This window comes from Rattus norvegicus, chromosome 2, assembly GCF_021556685.1.
Source record: "Rattus norvegicus strain SHRSP/BbbUtx chromosome 2, alternate assembly SHRSP_T2T, whole genome shotgun sequence".
Lineage (NCBI taxonomy): Eukaryota > Metazoa > Chordata > Mammalia > Rodentia > Muridae > Rattus > Rattus norvegicus.
This window is the reverse complement of record NC_141535.1, coordinates 173,528,689-173,547,868: the sequence shown is the minus strand read 5'-3', so window position 1 is coordinate 173,547,868 and position 19,180 is coordinate 173,528,689. Positions and strand designations below refer to the sequence as shown.

Below are 19,180 nucleotides of genomic sequence, written 5' to 3'. Positions count from 1 at the left end.
CGCAAGGCCCTGGGTTCGGTCCCCAGCTCCAAAAAAAAAAAAAAAAAAAAAAAAAGATTTATTTACTACATATGAATACACTGCAGCTGCTGTCCGCAGACACACCAGAAGAGGGCATCGGATCTCTTTACAGATGGTTGTGAGCCACCATGTGGTTGCTGGGAGTTGAACTCATGACCTCTGGAAGAGCAGTCGGGTGCTCTTAACCGCTGAGCCATCTCTCCAGCCCTCGTGATTTTTTTAATATATATTTTTCTTTTTTTTTTCCCCATCTTTATTAACTTGAGTATTTCTTATTTACATTTCAAATATTATTCCCCTTCCCAGTTTCCGGGCCAACATCCCCCTAGCCCCTCCCCCTCCCCTTCTATATGGGCTTCCCCTCCCCATCCTCCCCCCATTAACACCCTCCCCCCAATAATCACGTTCACCGGGGATTCAGTCTTGGTAGGACCAAGGGCTTCCCCTTCCACTGGTGCTCTTACTAGACTATTCATAGCTACCTATGAGGTTGGAGCCCAGGGTCAGTCCATGTATAGTCTTTAGGTAGTGGCTTAGTCCCTGGAAGCTCTGGTTGGTTGGCATTGTTGTTCATAAGGGGTCTCAAGCCCGTTCAAGCTCTTCCAGTTCTTTCTCTGATTCCTTCAATGGGGGTCCTGTTCTCAGTTCAGTGGTTTGCTGCTGGCATTCGCCTCTGTATTTGCTGTATTCTGGCTGTGTCTCTCAGGAGCGATCTACATCCGGCTCCTGTCGGCCTGCACTTCTTTGCTTCATCCATCTTGTCTAATTGGGTGGCTGTATATGTATGGGCCACATGTGGGGCAGGCTCTGAATGGGTGTTCCTTCTGTCTCTGTTTTAATCTTTGCCTCTCTATTCCCTGCCAAGGGTATTCTTGTTCCCCCTTTTAAAGAAGGAGTGAGTGCTGACCCTTTCTTTTCATCTTCCCTTCTGTCTTTTTCCTTCTTTCTTTTACTTCTTCCTTTTCTTCCCTCCCTCCCTCCCTCCCTCCTTCCTTCCTTCCTTCCTTCCTTCCTTCCTCCCCTTCTCTCTCTCTCTGTCTCTCTCTGTCTCTCTCTCTCTCTTTCTCTCTGTTGGCATGGTTGTTCATATGAGCCCCTTCAAGCTCTTCCAGACCTTTCTCTGATTCCTTCAACGGGAGTCCCGTTCTCAGTTCAGTGGTTTGCTGCTGGCATTGGCCTATGTATTTGCTGTATTCTGGCTGTGTCTCTCAGGAGAAATCTACATCCGGTTCCTGTCAGCCTGCACTTCTTTGCTTCATCCATCTTATCTAATTGGGTGGCTGTATATGTGTGGGCCACATGTGGGGCAGGCTCTGAATGAGTATTCCTTCTGCCTCTGTTCTAAACTTTGCCTCCCTATTCCCTGCCACGGGTATTCTTGTTGCCCTTTTAAAGAAGGAGTGAAGCATCTGCATTTTGGTCATCCTTCTTGAGTTTCATGTGTTCTGTGCATCTTGGGTAATTCGAGCATTTTGGCTAATAGCCACTTATCAATGAGTGCATACCATGTGTGTTTTTCTGTGATTGGGTTACCTCACTCATATTTTCCAGTTTCATCCATTTGCCTATGAATTTCATAAAGTCATTGTTTTTATAGCTGAATAATATTCCATTGTGTATATATACCACATTTTCTGTATCCATTCCTCTGTTGAAGGGCATCTGGGTTCTTTCCAGCTTCTGGCTATTATAAATAAGGCTACTATGAACATAGTGGAGCATGTGTCTTTGTTATACGTTGGGGCATCTTTTGGGTATATGCCCAAGAGAAGTATAGCTGGGTCCTCAGGTAGTTCAATGTCCAATTTTCTGAGGAACCTCCAGACTGATTTCCAGAATGGTTGTACCAGTTTGCAGTCCCACCAACAATGGAGGAGTGTTCCTCTTTCTCCACATCCTTGCCAGCATTTGCTGTCACCTGAGTTTTTGATCTTAGCCATTCTCACTGGTGTGAGGTGGAATCTCAGGGTTGTTTGGATTTGCATTTCCCTTATGACTAAAGATGTTGAACATTTCTTTAGGTGCTTCTCAGCCATTTGGCATTCCTCAGCTGTGAATTCTTTGTTTAGTTCTGAACCCCATTTTTTAATATGGTTATTTGTCTCCCTGCAGTCTAACTTCTTGAGTTCTTTGTATATTTTGGATATAAGCCCTCTATCTGTTGTAGGATTGGTAAAGATCTTTTCCCAATCTGTTGGTTGCCATTTTGTCCTAACAACAGTGTCCTTTGCCTTACAGAAGCTTTGCAGTTTTATGAGATCCCATTAGACCAGTGGAATAGAATTGAAGACTCAGAAATGAACCCACACACCTATGGTCACTTTATTTTTGACAAAGGAACCAAAACCATCCAATGGAAAAAAGAAAGCATTTTCAGCAAATGGTGCTGGTTCAACTGGAGGTCAACATGTAGAAGAATGCAGATAAATCCATTCATCACCCTGTACAAAGCTTAAGTTCAAGTGGATCAAGGACCGCCACATCAAACCAGATACACTCAAACTAATAGAAGAAAAGGTGGGGAAGCAACTCGAACACATGAGCACTGGAGAAAATTTCCTGAACAAAACACCAATGGCCTATGCTCTAAGATCAAGAAAAATATTTTGAATACAAAAAAAAAATCACAAACTTTATTAAAGGCTGAAGTATGTTGTATTACCTACACAATGTTGAATAGGTTAAAAAGTTAAATGTGAAAAATAATCTGAAGACCTGAGTTTTAAAAGAAGTTAGGTCAAAAAATCGATAAATGGGACCTCATAAAATGCAAAGCTTCTGTAAGACAAAAGACAATGTCAACAGGACAAAACGGCAAAAAACAGATTGGGAAAAGATCTTTAACAATTCTATATCTGATAGACAGCTAATATCCAATATATACAAAGAACTCAAGAAGTTAGACGCCAGAGAATCAAATAACCCCATTTTTAAAAAGTGGGGTACAGAGCTAAACAAAGAATTCTCAGCTGAGGTATATCGAATGGCTGAAAAGCACCTAAAGTAATGTTCAACATCCTTGGTCACTTCTCAAAATGTATTTTTAGTAAACAAAACCAAATATTACCAGAATAGTTTGTTAATTACTATGGTATTTTACAAATTACCAAATTCAGGATGAGAACTTAATAATTACAATGTGTTAAAAATACTGCATCCTTAAAATAGGTACTACAATCTATTGTTTTCTTGATTTTTACCATCAATTTTAAAAATAATGATTATATGTGTCTTTTATTGTACTGTATAAATGAAGTAGAAACAACAAGAGAAAACTATTCTAAAAGCCAGGAACACAAATATCATAAAACTCACAAGATTTCTTGACAATTTTGTCTCTATAAATTTGCACTGTTTTCAGAATTCACACTGCATGGGCAAGTAAGCAACAATCCTAGCAGCAGGGATGAGGTGACTCTAAGCTATTACAGAGAGGTTACAGAAGCCCCCAGAACAATACCGACTATTGCCACTTATCCTGGTTACTTGCCCGGACTTGGTGGTAAGACCCTATTGCTGAAGACTGCACACGCTTTTGTCCTAGGTCATAGTTAGACTTAAAAGCTTCCTCCTTGCAGACTAGCTTGCACAGTGCCTGTCAGAAACATGATATACGGGCTGCTGGGGGAGAATATTTATTAACAGCCTCCTTCCCCAGCTGTGAGTCTTACATGCTACGTTACTTACTTGCTAGGCACAATATACTCAATGATATAGTAGTGGCATGGTTATGACAGAACTGACAATTACTTTCTCGTTGGATTTGAGGCCTGATCCATAGAGCCTTGTACTATAAACCTGGTGGACAGGCCTTGGCTTGATAGGCCATAGACCTATTGGAGAACCTAGTACTACTGTTTTACGGAATAAGCATGTTGTTAAATTCCCTTCACAACACTCATGCTTAAACTCTTAAATCCACACTGGTCTTAGCCTTCTTCTGGAAAGCTCTGTATTGTAAGACAACAGTTAATGCAGAGCCTTCTGACTGGTCGACCTACTGAGAGTACGTAACAGTGGAGTGTCCCATCCTCAATGGGATATCTATACCACCTCCTCCAAGACTCAGGAAACATGGCAAAGAAAGAGAAAGAATGTAAGGGCCAGAGGAGGGGAAATGTGCCATAGAACAATGGCTTCTGAATGTGACATGGTCATTGCATTCATGAAATTACCACGTGTTTATTTGCACAAGACCTACATAAGACTGGGCCTGTCAACATATCGTCATGGATGAGGAAAGGGCTCATAACATCCCCAAAACTATTGACCATTAATGGTTGCAAGAGAGGGAGGTGTCATTTTCTTCAGTGACATAGCTGCTGATAAATTACCTACACCCATGCTAGCAATCCTAATAACACACACACAAAGACATTTGAGTAAAAATGACACTTGTTTCAAACAAGAAGGATTTCAGCAGAAGAAGAGACAGTAAGTATTAGGGCAAAAACAACTAAACTTCAACATACATACATATATGCATACATACATACATACATACATACATACATACATACATACATATATGAAACTGTAAAACAGAATTTTAATTAAAATTTCAAAAATTAACTAGAGGAATTTACATTGAGTTTTCAAAATTCATGAGTATAAAAATGAAATCATGTCAGGTCGTGATAGTACATGTACTTGGAAGGCCGAGGCAGACAGATCTCTGTGAGTTCAATGCCAGCCTGTTCTACAAAGCAAGCCCCAAGACAACCAGGGCTGCACAATGAAACCCTGTCTCAAAAAAACTAAAATAAAATCACAACCACCTAAATATATAAGACTGATACGAAGGCTAACTTATCCAATATATAATTTTCTCCAAAATACATTAGACAGACAAGTGAACTTATAACAGGACTTACTTTAAGAGTCTTGTCTGGATTAGAGCTGCTCAGAATATCAAGTGAGTAAATGCTCTAAAAGACACTCACTAGAGGAGTCAGAATCTGACCTGAATGAAGGAGGAAGGTGATCTCAGCAACCTACCAGTCGAGTCTACTTCAATCAATGAAACATATTAATACTGCAAGAGACACCAAACCTTTTTAGGAAGTGATGTCACGGGTTCTCCAAAGATGGTTAAAAGGTAAAATATGAAATCAAAACCAAGTTAGAAAATGTACAATCTTTAATAAGAAGACAATGATTTTTAAAATGGAGGCAGCAGTGTTGATAGAACTAATTCAATTGATTACATTTAAGGTAAAAAGTAACGGTAACTATGATAATACTAAATCAGGTAAACAAAACAACTGAAATTCATGTACATAATACCAAAAACATGGATGCTATGTAACACTAACCCTTAGATTTCATTTAAAATTTCAAAGGGCAGCTGAAGATTCCTTAATACTTTTAAATTGGCTAGCATGGTAGCACAAGCCTTATGATTTCAGAGGTTGGGCAAAGGCAGGAAAGCCATGAGCTCAGTGACATATGCTCATCATAGTGGGTATCAGGCCAGTATAAATAACATGAAAGACTCTCATACCAAAAGGAAATAGGATGTAAAACTGGAATTGTCAGTAATGTCCACTCACTGGTGACTGAGGCAGAAGGACGGAGAGTTTTGGCTTGCCTGGGCTACCTAGCAAGTCTTATGTAATACTTTAAAAGGCAATGTGAAATATCAGATGCTTTTATAATTTAAAAAGTAGAAATGGTGATGATTCAAGATCTTATAAAGTGGGCAGGAGAGATGGCTCGGCAGCTAAGAGCACACATCACTCTTCCAGATGCTCAGTTCCCAGCATCCACTGTTAGCAGTTCACAAATGCTTGTAACTGTAGCTTCAGAGGACACTCCCAACCTCCATGCCATCTGTACCACATCCAATGTCCACAGAAAGACACACGCAAATGTATAATTAAAAATACAAATGCTTTCAAAAACATTAATTTTTTAATCAAACACCACAAAACATTCAAAACTAACACTATTATTTAAGGTTAATAATGGGTTAGAATTAGAGAAAGGATTGAAGGAGCTGAAGGGGTTTGCAACCCCATAAGAATAATACCAACCAACCAGAGCTCCCAGGGACTAAGTCATCACCCAAATACTATACATGGACTGACCCATGGATCCAGTTGCATATGTAGCAGAGGATGGTCTTGTTGGGCACCAATGGAAGAAGCCCTTGGTCCTGCCAAGGCTGGGTCCACCAGTGTAGGGAAATATCAGGGCAGAGAGGTGGGAAGGGGTGGGGGGTTGGGAGGGGAGGTTATGGACGGGAAACCAGGGAAGTGGATAATATTTGAAATGTAAATTACAAAACTCCAATAAAAATGCACTTGTTTATAAATGATGAAAATTTAACTTTTTTTGCCTGAATCCTGTTATTAAAGTTTTTGTCTCTGGTAAAACATTGTTTAAAACATACTTGATTATGTCCATCACGGTTATTTCCAAATTCCACTCTAAAATAAATTTGCTTAAAGTAGAAAGCTACTTACATGAACAATGACAGTAATTGAACTAAAAATCATAAAAATATGAAGTGTTATATTAAATACATAAGGGAAACATTTCTCCCAAGTAACACCTACATCTGGCCTAAGTAATTGATTTGCTAATGATACCCATCAAGTCTGATAAACCTTACACTGCAGTCTATAAAGGTCTTCATGTTACGTACACTACTAAAACATTCATCAAAGGCCAAATTTACAGCAGTTACTCAATTGATAAGGACAAAGGTCAGAACTGCATAGCACGATGAAAACATTTGGTTCTGGTAGTTAAAGAAAAAAAAATCTTTACTACTATACTTGTTGCCTCTGGGACTCTATCTAGTATAAAATATTTCAAACTACTTCACAGACACATCGAACTCAGACTCATCTAACTTCAAGGTACTGAATCAAATAGAAGGAAAAAATCAAATCGGTTTCTTTAGAAACATGTCTCCAAATTGTTCCTTAAAATATGCTCTATACTGATGAGTATCTTTTAAGTTGAGGAAAAAGACAGATGGAGTCTGTGGCAAGGCTATCTCAATGTTCCCATCACCACCACTATGACAGGAACAACCGCTTTACCACACCACTGCTGGTTCTAAATGGTTACTGGGATACCAGGCTAAAATCAGATCAGTGTTTCTTTCAACTATTATCAGAGTAGTTTTCTCTTACAGAGATGGAAATACAGAGACCTACACCTAGACAACAGCATACACCCAAAGGACGCTTCATCCTACTACAGGGACACTTGATTAACCATGTTCATTGCTGTTCTACTCATAATTGCCACGAATTAGAAACACTCTAGATGTCCCTGAAACAAGGCATGGATGAAAGTACAGTATACTTACAGGACGGAGTATTACCCGGATGTTTAAAAAAAATATAACATCATGAAACTTGCAGGTAAATGGATGGAACTATTAAAAAATTGTCCTAAGTGAGATAACCCAGACCAGAAAAAATAAGATACTATGTATTCGATTATATGTGAATATTGCCATTAAGTAATTGGTAACCAAGCTACAATCTGTAGACCCAGAGACCCAGAGAAAAGCCTCAGGGAAGACACACTAATCTCCCCAAGAGAGTGACATAGAAGAGACTTTATGCATGGATTGGGAAAGAGGTAGAACTGGAAAGAAAAGTGGGGAATGGAGGAGGAGATGGGGTTGAAGAGGGAAATGTAGGGAGATTTGAGATTTGAGGGCTATTTAAAAAGTGGTATAGAAACTTACTACAGTAGAAACTCCTAAAATAGAAGCGGCAAGCCTAATAAATTCTCCAAACTGCAGGGAGACAGATTGCCAGCTGCCCATCTCGGAACCAAATGATCTCAAAGGTAGTTTTGAAGATTTTTTTTTGCCTCATAATATTTTGTTTTGAGCATTTTCTGATTATGTGTGTGTATGTTTCTTATCCGCTCTTTGTTTTTGTTTGTTTACCATGGTTGTTTTTGTTTTGTTTTTGCCTGTTTTCTAGAGAATGAGAAACAATTCCACTTGAGAGGAAAAAGAAAGCAACCCCAGGGAGGAGGGGAGAGAGGGAAGAACCTGAGTGGAAAGGGCACAGGGAGGGGAAGAGGGGAACATGATCAGGTAGTGGGGGGGGGGGGAAAGGACTGAAGCCCTGAGGGCCAGCAGAAAGAATGGAAACAGGCAACCTTAGGAGGCAGGAGGTGGGGGACCCTACAGAATGTACCAGAGACCTGGGAGGTGAGAGACTCTCAGGACTCAAGGGGGGGGACCCTAGATAAAATGCCCTACAGTGGGGAGAGGGAACGTGCTGAGCCCACCTCCATCAGAAAGACAGGGCATCAAGTGAGGGATGGGGTTACCAGCCCTCAGTCAAACTCTGACCTATAATCTTCCTATCTGAAAGAACTGCAGGGATGGAAATGGAGAGGAGCCTGAGGAAAAGAAGGTCCAGTGACAGGCCATAGTTGGGATCCAACTCAAGAGGAAGCCTCAAGACCTGACACTGAAGCTTTGATATGCTCACAAAAAGGGGCTATCATGACTGCCCTTCGAAAGACCAAACAAGCAGCTCAAAGAGTCAGATGCAGATATTTGCACCCAACCAGTGGGTAGAAGCTGCTGACCCCTCTGGTTGAATTAGGGAACATCTGGAAGATGAGGAAGAAGGTGACCCTACAGGAAGACTAGAAGTCTCAACTAACCTGGACCCCCAAGATCGCTCAGACACTGAATCACCAACCAGGCAGCATACACTAGCCGATATGAGACACCAACACAAGTACAGCAGAGGACTGCCGGGTCTGGACTCAGTTAGAAAAAATTGGGCCCCAGAGAATAAGGACATTTTATGGGGTGGGGATAGGGGCAGGGTGGAGACACCCTCTTAGAGACTGGATGCGGGGTGGGGGAGTTAGGAGATGCAGAACAGTCAGAAGGTGGGCTGGGAGGAGAATAAAGTCTGGACTATAAAAAAAAAGATTAAAGAATAAATTAAACTAAATAAAACAAAAAAGTGAGAGAAAGAAGACATAAATTTTGGATGGGTGCGGATAAGGAGGAACTAGGAAGAGATGAAGGAGGGGAAACTATGATTAGAATATATTCTATAGAAATACTATTTTTCAATTTAAAAAACAGAAATTAGCTCTTCAATGTAAGGAATGCCAAGTATCTGGAAGCCAGGGCAGAAAACACATTCCCAGATAAAAGCAGGAAGAGCTTCCACAGCTCTCCTAGACCAAGATTAAAACTGTGATTAGAGAAGTAAGAGGTCAAAGGACAAGCCAGTATTTGAAGAAAATGACCTTAAAAATGACACAGCCACTGCTGAAAGACTTAAAAGAATTATACGTATCTACTGAACAGCCAAAGTGAGAAAGTGTTCATCGCAGACAACACAGAACACAACTTCCACCAAGAAAGAAAAATTAGATAAAGATACACAAAACTGTGGACAAAATAAAAAAGTTTATATAGAAAATTATGGAGAAAAGGAAATTGATTCAAGATGTACAGTCAGTGAGAATGAAGATGAAACAGCATGGAAGTTAGCACGATAGAGGGTGAAAGCTCCAAGTACAGGCACAGGCACAGCTGATCCTAGTCTGACTTCTTCACCCCATGACCGTCTGGTCCTCTATCTGTCAGCAATTCACTGATGCTGTGCACTCTGCTCAACTGATGCTGCCTTCTACTGCTCATGGCTCACTCATGCTGGAGACCCCGTGAAGAGCCGTTAGCTTCTAATCGCTAAGCTAGATTAATCCTCTCTTATGCTGAAAGTTAAAAACTATTCAATATAGAATATAATAAATACCAAATCAATTAATAGATGAGGAAACCGGGGGTGAAAGATGTTAAAGTGCTTGGCAATACACGATATCATAAATATTCACAAATCAACAAAATATCCATGTTTACCACCTTCTAATGTTTTTATGATAAAGAATACTGTCCTGAGAAAAATATATCTCCATACTTATGTTCTCTGCTTAAGTTTTGCCTGATTTCTCCATGCTAAGTCAGTACACAGATGAGGTCAGCCAAGCAATATAAGCCTGAAACATCACTTTTGATTAGGATACCATTCTGGAAAACCATCAACCTTTCAATCTATACCCAGTCCATTAATGCAAGCTCAGCCATCTCAAATAGACACAAAGTAACCTACTCATCATTCTTGATTCCTCAATTTGTGTTACCTTATAAATCATTCTTTCTTTTTCTTTCTTCTATCGAAAATAGATGTTTTTCATACAATATACTCTGATCACAGTTTCCTTTCCCCAAGTCTCTGAGAATCCCCAACCTCCTCTCCCATGGGACTCTACACCCTTTTCTGTCTTCTTAGAAAACAAATAGGCATCTAGAGAATAGCAATAAAATAAAACAAAGATTAAACAAACAAACCAGGACAACAAACAGAGGGAAAAGAACCCCACAAAAAGCATGATATACACAACACATACACGCAGAGATACAGACGGTCCTATGCAGAGGAGTCTCCTAAAACCCCAAACCAGAAACCATAATATACACACGAAAGATTCATGAGGTGAAAACAGAATAAAACTCCCCTGTAAAACCTTAGAGAGAAAGAACATCTAGATATTCCAGAGTTTCTTTTGTGTTGGCCGTCTATGGATGGATATGGGGCCTGCCCTTAAGAGCAGTTTGCATCCCTGGTGAAACTCTGCTGCAGAATTGATTTTTCCTTTGTAAGCTTGTCAATTCGACATAGCTTCTGAGTTAGAGTTTGTGTCTTCTCCTCTTGGTGTTGGGACCCCCATCTGATTCAGAAGTTAGCATATCCTACGTACACTGCTGCAGTCTATGAGTTCATATGTGTGTTAGTCTCTCTGTGGTGTGTCCTCGACCCCCTCTGCCTCCTACATCATTCTACCTCCTCTTCCACGGGGCCCCCGAATCTTGTGGAGAAGGACTTGATGGAGGTGTGCCATTTAACACTGAGTGCTCCAAGGTCTATCACTCTCTACATATTCCCAGCTGTGACTATATTTATTTGTTTTGATCTATTATAGGGGAAAATTTCTATGATGGTGGCTGGGCAAAAACTGATCTATGAGTAAAACAGAATGTTGTTAGGAGTCACTTTATGGCTACATTCCTTTAGCAGAACAGGAATATTTGGTTATCCTCTAGGTCCCTGAGGTCTCTGGTTCTTGGCCATCAGTTTGAGTTCCAACCTAGGGAGTAGGGCTTAAATCTGATCAGATACTGGTCAGTTATTCCCACGAGATTTGTGCACATCTTGTAGGTAAGTCATCACTGTCGCTCGTAAGACTTCATGGCTAGATGGGTGTCTATCCTCCTCTGATAATATGAAGAGTACCTTATGGTAGGTACCGTTAGGGTGAAGCCTCTTGGTAAGCATGAGCTCAACCTCCATATGGTCAGTGACTAGAATAGGTGCTGTTTTCCATAATTTGGCCTTGCTGTCAGTTTCTGGAAAGTAGTGAATAGCCTGACAATAGCCAGAGTAGTAGGGGAGGGATTTCCATGGCACCCCTTAGGCCAAAAACTCAGTTAGATGTAACCCATTACCAGCCCTCAAAGCTTCATTTGGTGATGAAAGATGCCCAGTTTGGAGCTCAGTGCCCGCCATTTTTTAACAATTTTACTTGATCACCTTTATACATGTGTACATTTAAGAAGGATTCTACAGTGCTACTGTATGAGTTTTCCATATGATCCCTTAAATGGTCATTAGTTTTACCTGTCCCTTACCTTATAACATCCCTTACTACTCTCCCCTTCTTCCTTTCCTTCCTTCCCCTATTACTTTCTTCTCTATATTTAACTTCTGTAGTTCTGTGGGTCATTGCTTATCGAAGATTTAATACCTAACATCCACACATAAGTGAATATGTACTATTTTTTGTCCTTTTTTTCATTTTTTCATTGGTTACTTTATTTATTTACATTTCAAATGCTATCCCTCTTCCTGGTTTCCCCTCCATAAACTCCTATCCCATTCCCCTCCCCCCTGCTTCTATGAGGGTACACCTCCACCCACCCACCCATTCCTGGCTCATCACCCTAGCATTCCTCTATCCTGTGTCATCGAGGCTTCACAGGACCAAGAGCCTCTCCTCCCATTGATGCCAGACAAGGGCATCCCCTGCTACATATGCAGCTGGAGCCATGGGTCTGTCCATGTGTACTCTTTGGCTAGTGGTTTAGTCCTTGGGAGCTCTGGGGGGAGGCGGGGCTGGTTGGTTGGTTGATATTGTTGTTCTTCCTATGGGGTTGCAAACCCCCTTAGTTACCTCATATGGGATGATTTCTTCTAGATTCATCTATTGACCAATTCATGACTTCATTTTTATAACAGAGGAGTAATACTCCATTGGTATAATGTACCACTTTATCCATTCATCTGAGGGAGAACAGGCTGTTTCCAGTTTCTGGCTATTATGACTAGAGCAGGAACTTGAGCAACCATGTTCATGGTTGAGCAAGTGTCTCTGTAGCAGAACGAAGCATATTTGGACATAGCTGGATCTATGAGAAAGATCAATTCCCAGCTTCCTGAGAAACTGTTACACTGGCTTACCAAGTGACTGTATAAATTTACTTTTCCACCAGCAATGAGTAAGTGTTCCTCTTACTTTGCATCCTGATCAGCATGAGTTGTCATTTGTTTTATTTACCTTGGTTGTTCTAACTGATACAAGAAAAAACTCCCAAATAGTTTTGATTTGCATTTCTCTGATAATTAAGGATACTAAACATTTCCTTACAAGTTTCTCAGCCATTTGTGTTTCTTCTTTTGAGAATTCTATTTCTGCAGCCCATTTTTAAAATTGGGTTGTTTTCTTTTTTCTTTTTTAATTATCTTTAGTTTTATTTAAGTCCAGTTTTTTTAAGTCTTCAAATATATGAGGTATTAGTGCTCTGTCAGATATGTAGCAAGTACAAGCATCCCCTCCTGTAGCCTACACCTTTGTCTGTACGATGGCACCCTCTGAATGCAGAGACTTCTAAGTCCACGACGGCTCATTTGTTAATTGCTTTTCACAGTGTTGTGTCATCAGTGTTCTGATCACAAAGTCTTGTCCTGTATCAATGAGTTCAAGAATATTTACCATTTTCTCATCTAACAGATTCAGTGTATCTAGCCTTATGGTGAGGACTTGAATCCATCTGCAGTTGAGTTTTGTGTAGAGAGCTATGAGAATGGATCTTTTTGAATTCTTCTATACGTAGTTATCCCGTTTGGCCAGCGTGTATTTCTGTATTCAATATCAAAATTCAGGTGTCCACTGGGGTGTGGCCTTATGTGTGGTTCTTAAATTTGATTCCACTGATTATTGTGTGTTTCTATGCCAACACTGTGTTGTTTTTATTATTAGAGATCTGTATACAATTTGTGATGAGGGAAGGCAAAGGGCCCAGTAGTTCTTTCTCTTCTTAAAACACTACTTCCCTTTGCATTTCTACACTGTTCATTTTTGGAATTCTTCTATTTTCTGCTCCTTAAGTGAAAATCATACCTGCTGACACCACACCCCAATTTCTCATGAAATTATAACACAAAGTGCTCCTCCTTATAGCCAAACTATGACATAACAGAGAAAGAAATCACAGAAATCAAATTTTAAAAAATGACTCTATAAACAAAAATTTAAAGGAAGTTGTAAATAATTTTGGCTTCTTATACTACAAAGAGAAATTGTCAGCTTACTTTTTGCTACACCCAGATACAACTATTGAAAATGAAAACCAGAACCTTATCTGTACCCATGAAAAGTATAAAATGGCCACAGGTTGGCATAATTTTAGTCATCAATAAGCCAAAAGTGCTAAAATATTACTGATTCAAAAACGATAAATACAGAATCCAAAGAATTAGCTCATATGGAAAAATAAAAGTATATTTAAAGTAAAATATGAATGGATATAAAATAAATTACCTTCCTTCATTGACAAGTTCAATAAACGCAAGGCCTGCATTCTTCTGAATAGAATTCTGCCACTCCTGAGAAAATAATAAGAAAAAGCTGAGGAAATTATGCTTCAGTTAGTTCCTTAACATCACAACAAGACAGCGTCCACATCTATTTCACTTCTCCTTAGTAGTGAAAGGAACAGTAATGTCAAACCTGCTATACTCAACACAGCCCTGTGAACACAGATATGGCTTTAAGTAAGTGAATGCCTGCTTCCAGGTAAACCAACAGAGCCGGTTCATGCTTTCCCTGCCACTGTCGCATCACATGTTACACACCAACTAAATGGACATAGCCTGGAGTCACATCAACAGCAGCAGAAAACATTACCGACAGATAATAATTTTTAAAAGATAATCCACAATGAAGACAGAAATGAGTAGTACAAAAATTTTAATAATTAGAGTACACTCCTGTAAAAATGACCACTAATAACATAGAGAGCATGAGTTGGAATAAATCAGTTATAAACTGAAAACTATAATTCACTGGCATATAACCTCACAATAAGTGGTATAAATCTCCAACTATATTCATTAACCATTAAAAATTTATATGTTAACTTTATCCACTAAAACAATGCCCATTAAAAGGCCTAGGAGGAAAATCAATCAGTAGATTATGTTCAAATGAATTCTTTTATAGTTACTCTCAACATTTATAGAAAATAAGCACTAATACGAAAAGTTCATTATGAGCTGAAGTATGCTAGAAATTCTAGTGAACGTACTCATGTTTGCACAGTTACAGGTTCCTACCTGTTCACCTTGCCCTATTTATCTACATAAACGTGCACAGATATCCTTTTTCTTAATACTTCCATATAGTTGCATATTCCTTTGTTTTCTTAAAATCTAAAATGAAAGACTATACTTAGCTACTGGCCATTGCTCATCATTAACCAAATAACGTTTGTGAACATAGGAAATTGTGGAGTTTTAAATTCTATGTAATTTCAACTTATTGGCATATGGATATGTGTATATTTCTCTTCTACTTTTACTTTTTTTGTAACCACATTTGTTCACCATTCATTGTCTTTTAAAAAGCCCAAGACATTTGTAAAAACTAAGACAGCATACCACGACTGTGCTGAATAAATCCACCTTCTGAATAGGGAGCATATTATCACACTAGTAAATACACACGGTACAAGGAAAGTTAAACTCAGAAGCAGGTAGCAGGCAAAAGCGTCCAATGACCTACCAAATGTATGATTAAGAAAAGAAGCCTTAAAAGCTTTTTTTTCATCCCCACACAAAAAGAATATGTCCTTGGAAATTTTACATTAGATTCTGTCAAAATAAACACGACTTTAAAGTATTTCTATTCCAGGTATTATTATTCTAACCCTTGCTAACATTTAGGAATCTGTGAGAAACAAGTCTGTAGTGTAGTCTCTCAAAAGTCAGAGTTGCCATGCAGCAGATTATGAAAACCCTAAATTCCTTTCCTTAATATAAATGAAATGAAGTGTAAAACAGATATTCGAATTTAACTTAAAGCCCCTTTCTTTAGGACAACTGACGTTAACAAATGTGCAGACCAACTGAAAACAATCGAATATGATAAAAAAAAATGTATCCTGGAAAAGGACAAGCAGCAAGGCCACACTCCTTCCCACAGGAAAGAAACGGAGGGAAGCAGAAATTATAAGCAAGTCCTTGGACCCAGGGAGAGGGTCCCACACTTCCCTTTCACCGAACACAGAACCTTGATAGTCAAACTGAATCTAAAACTAGTCTCAAGGTTGTCTTACATTTGGCAGTATCATCTTGTATTCAAATTCATATTACATTATTCAAAAGTGGACTCAAAGAGGAGACAGTATATAATTCATACTTCTTATGGTATATAATTCTTACTTCTTATGGTTATAAGCATACTTGTCTAGATTGTCAATAAGCTGGTAAACTTTATTTTGATTTTACTTTTACCAACATGAATTCTTACCTAAAAATAAAATCATAAAATGTCCCATTCAAACTCCAGAAAAATTTTAAATAGCATTAATGAAGTTAGACTAAAACATGTTAAAATTAGTACTTATAACTAAGAAATCATGAATTAAAATATATAGTATCCTAAACATAGTTGACATATCAAATAAAATAAAACCTTTCTTTTAAATTAAAAGGTATCAAACCAAGAATTGACTGAAATGATATATACTTACTCTTAAAGACCTTTAAAAATTACATGAATGTTTAGGTTTCTGACTAAGTAAAAAATACACAAAAAATTTCAATATTACTCACGAAACTACTAAAATGAAACCTATTAAATATTACCATTAAAATACTTTTTAAAGAACAGAAAATATAAGTTAGACTAGAAGGTACGTAAGACAACTAGAGAATAACAATTTTTGCAGACAATCATAAGAATCCACTTTATCACTGGACTTCTTGTCCATAAAGGGAACTCTATAAATCCTCTGTTGTTTTAGTTAAGTAGAAGGAATAATATGATAAGTCACAGAATTAACAGTGCTTGTGAGCGGGAAGTTGAAGCATACGAGAAAACATCCTTTGTTTCTTTGATAATCACAATGTTCTGTATAATAAAACACTCTCTACAGTAATTTGTGGAGGTTGCCAAAACTAAAAAGAATATTCATTAATCATGGTGTTTGAAGGCATTTTTCTCCACTCAGAAACAATTATCAACAAGGCGTTAGTCTAAACAATTTTATAAACCACAGCTCAATATAACCTTTAGTGAGTTTTAATAGTTGAGAGAAAACCTTAATGGTCATCATCTTTCATGATCATTTCAATATTTCATCACAGTATTTACAATTATATAGTGATGCAAAATGCACAGCACATTTAAAGGTCTTGGTTATCCTTTCCCCAGAGGTCCTGATGAAAACACGTTAAAAGCCTCAAATACAACCACTAATGCAAGTAAGCAATTTCAAAGCACACTTCAGCACTTTCAAAAGGAAGAACTCAAAAAGCAGGGAGTCAATAATTTCATACCTGTGCCTAAGCTATATTTAATTGACTATCACATCCGAAGACCATAACTGTTGCCTAATCAATTTGTACTAAGATACAATCTTAGGTTACTAATGTCTGAAGTCATGCAGTCACAACAAATATGAGCCCATGCACGAAGACCACCACTCCACAAACGGTTGTGACTTGGTAGAAAAGGTTTTTCTGACAAAGAAAAAAAAGTTTTTATAATGATACTACAAAATCCTTCTCTGTATTACTCCAAGCAAACATTGAAGAAAAATAAAACACACTGATTATTCATTTAAATTAATATAATTTCTAACTTCCTGAGATAAACTCCAGTTTTCAAAAAAGAAAAAAAAGCATTACACAATAGATATATTTCTTAAAAGTATACTACATGACTTTGCCTATATTCCACAGGTTAAAAAGTTTAAAAGATAAGAGTAATTTCTAAAAGTTAACATATTCAAAAGCACATAAATTCAGGCCACATTTGATAACATTCATTACATGTAATTTTCCTATCCATTCTTTGGAGAAATCATCAGTTTCAATAATCAGTGTAGTAACTTATTTTGTGACCTAAATTATTTCTAAATTATATTTTAACTTTTTAAGCAATTTTTTGGCCTATCTGATCTTGAAATATGTCTATTCAAATAATGTGTGAATTTCTTCAATGACAATTTTGATTTTAGACTTTGTATTTTGCTGACATAGGGTTTCCTGTAGCCCAGTTTGGCGCCAAACACTATCTAGTCAAAGCCAGCTTTGAACTCCTCATGCCCCTGCCTTCGCCTTCCAGGTGCTGGGATTATGAAAGTATACTCATGATTTTGGTTTTTATGCTGCTCAGTTCCTTGCAGTTTATTATATATTCAAAATGCTAATCTTCTATTCCATAACAGTTTGCAAACACTGTCTCTCAGTCCATGTGGCGCCTCTTCACCCTTCGCCGTTCCTCTGGACAACAGGAGGCTCTACTAGTTGAGATAACTATTTCTCTATTTTTTTCTTTCTGTCAGTTGGCTGAACTGTTACCCCAGAAAAGCACTGCACAAAAACATCAAAGTGTCTCTAACAGAAGAACACTGCTTGCAAGCACTGTATGTAGGCCTGAACCCATTTGGAGTGGATTTTTGCACATCTTGTAAGACAGTTGAATAAAGTAGAATCTGGAAGCTAATATACACTTTTGGTGGTATTAAATACTGGACAAAGTCTTCTCCAATATGCTTTTATTGTTGGTAAAAATCAGTTCCCTGTACCTATGTGGGCACTCTGTTTCACTGAAATTTCTGCTCATTTTAAAGTCAAGGCTGTGTTCTTCTGACCACAATAACCTTCCAGGCCATTTATTGTTAGGTCTTCAGCTATGTTCTTTTTACACAAGACTGAACTGACTAATTACTCTCTTGAGGTTCCATGTCAATTTTAGAATTGCTTTTATATTTTTCTGTGAATGAAAAATATAATCTGCACATCCTTTTCAGTAGTATGAACATCTAGTTCTTTGTGATATGGAATGTCTCTCTAGATTTTGGTATACTCTTTAATTTTTTAGTCAATATTTGATTTGAGTCAACAGTATTCTTAGTTTAGTTTTTTCTTTTCTAGTTATTTATGGTAGCCATTTTTAAATGAGACTGATTTCTAAGCATTATATAGGTATATAAGATGCTATTAATTTTTTATGTTCATTTTATGTCCTACAATATTTTATCAATTTTAATAAATCTTTGGTACTACTTTGTGTTTTGTGCATACAAAATCAACTAAACAGCTAACAGAAGGTGTCTTCTTCTTCCTTTCTATTCAGATGGCCATTACTTCTCCCTCTTGCACTCTGGCTAGGATTTCTATCACTGTATTAAGTAAGAATAGGAAATGAACAATTTAATCAGAGTCCACATTGAGAGGAGTTTCAGTTTCATATTTTCCACAGTCAGTCTTCATTTTTTGATCATTAATCTGACTGGTATTTCAAAAACTCACCCTTGTAATCTGAAATTCTTCGGCTTTACAGTCTGTTGGCTACCATATCAAGTGTATTTTTTTATTTCATTTATTAAGTTCTGAAATTCATTTATGGACTCTGTCTCTCTGCTGAATTTCTCATTCATGGCATGAAATGTTTTCCTGCTTGACTGAATTGTTTGTACTTCTCTGTATCTGTTGAGTTTTCTTGAATTTGGTTTTTTAAACTCTTTTATTTAGAAAGCTGACATTTCTCCTTTCCTTTGAGTTCTATTGATTGAGGGTTATTA

General features: G+C 38.0%; 1 protein-coding gene across 8 annotated transcripts in view; it reads right to left on the bottom strand.

Moving 5' to 3' along the window:
• The window catches only part of Lrba (LPS responsive beige-like anchor protein), a 580,781-nt gene that overhangs the window by 392,610 nt on the left and 168,991 nt on the right, over nucleotides 1-19,180 (bottom strand). For all 8 annotated transcript variants that reach the window (NM_001439655.1, XM_087627154.1, XM_087627167.1 and 5 more), the window contains 1 exon segment: nucleotides 13,909-13,973. In NM_001439655.1, the coding sequence (NP_001426584.1) occupies nucleotides 13,909-13,973 (65 nt within the window).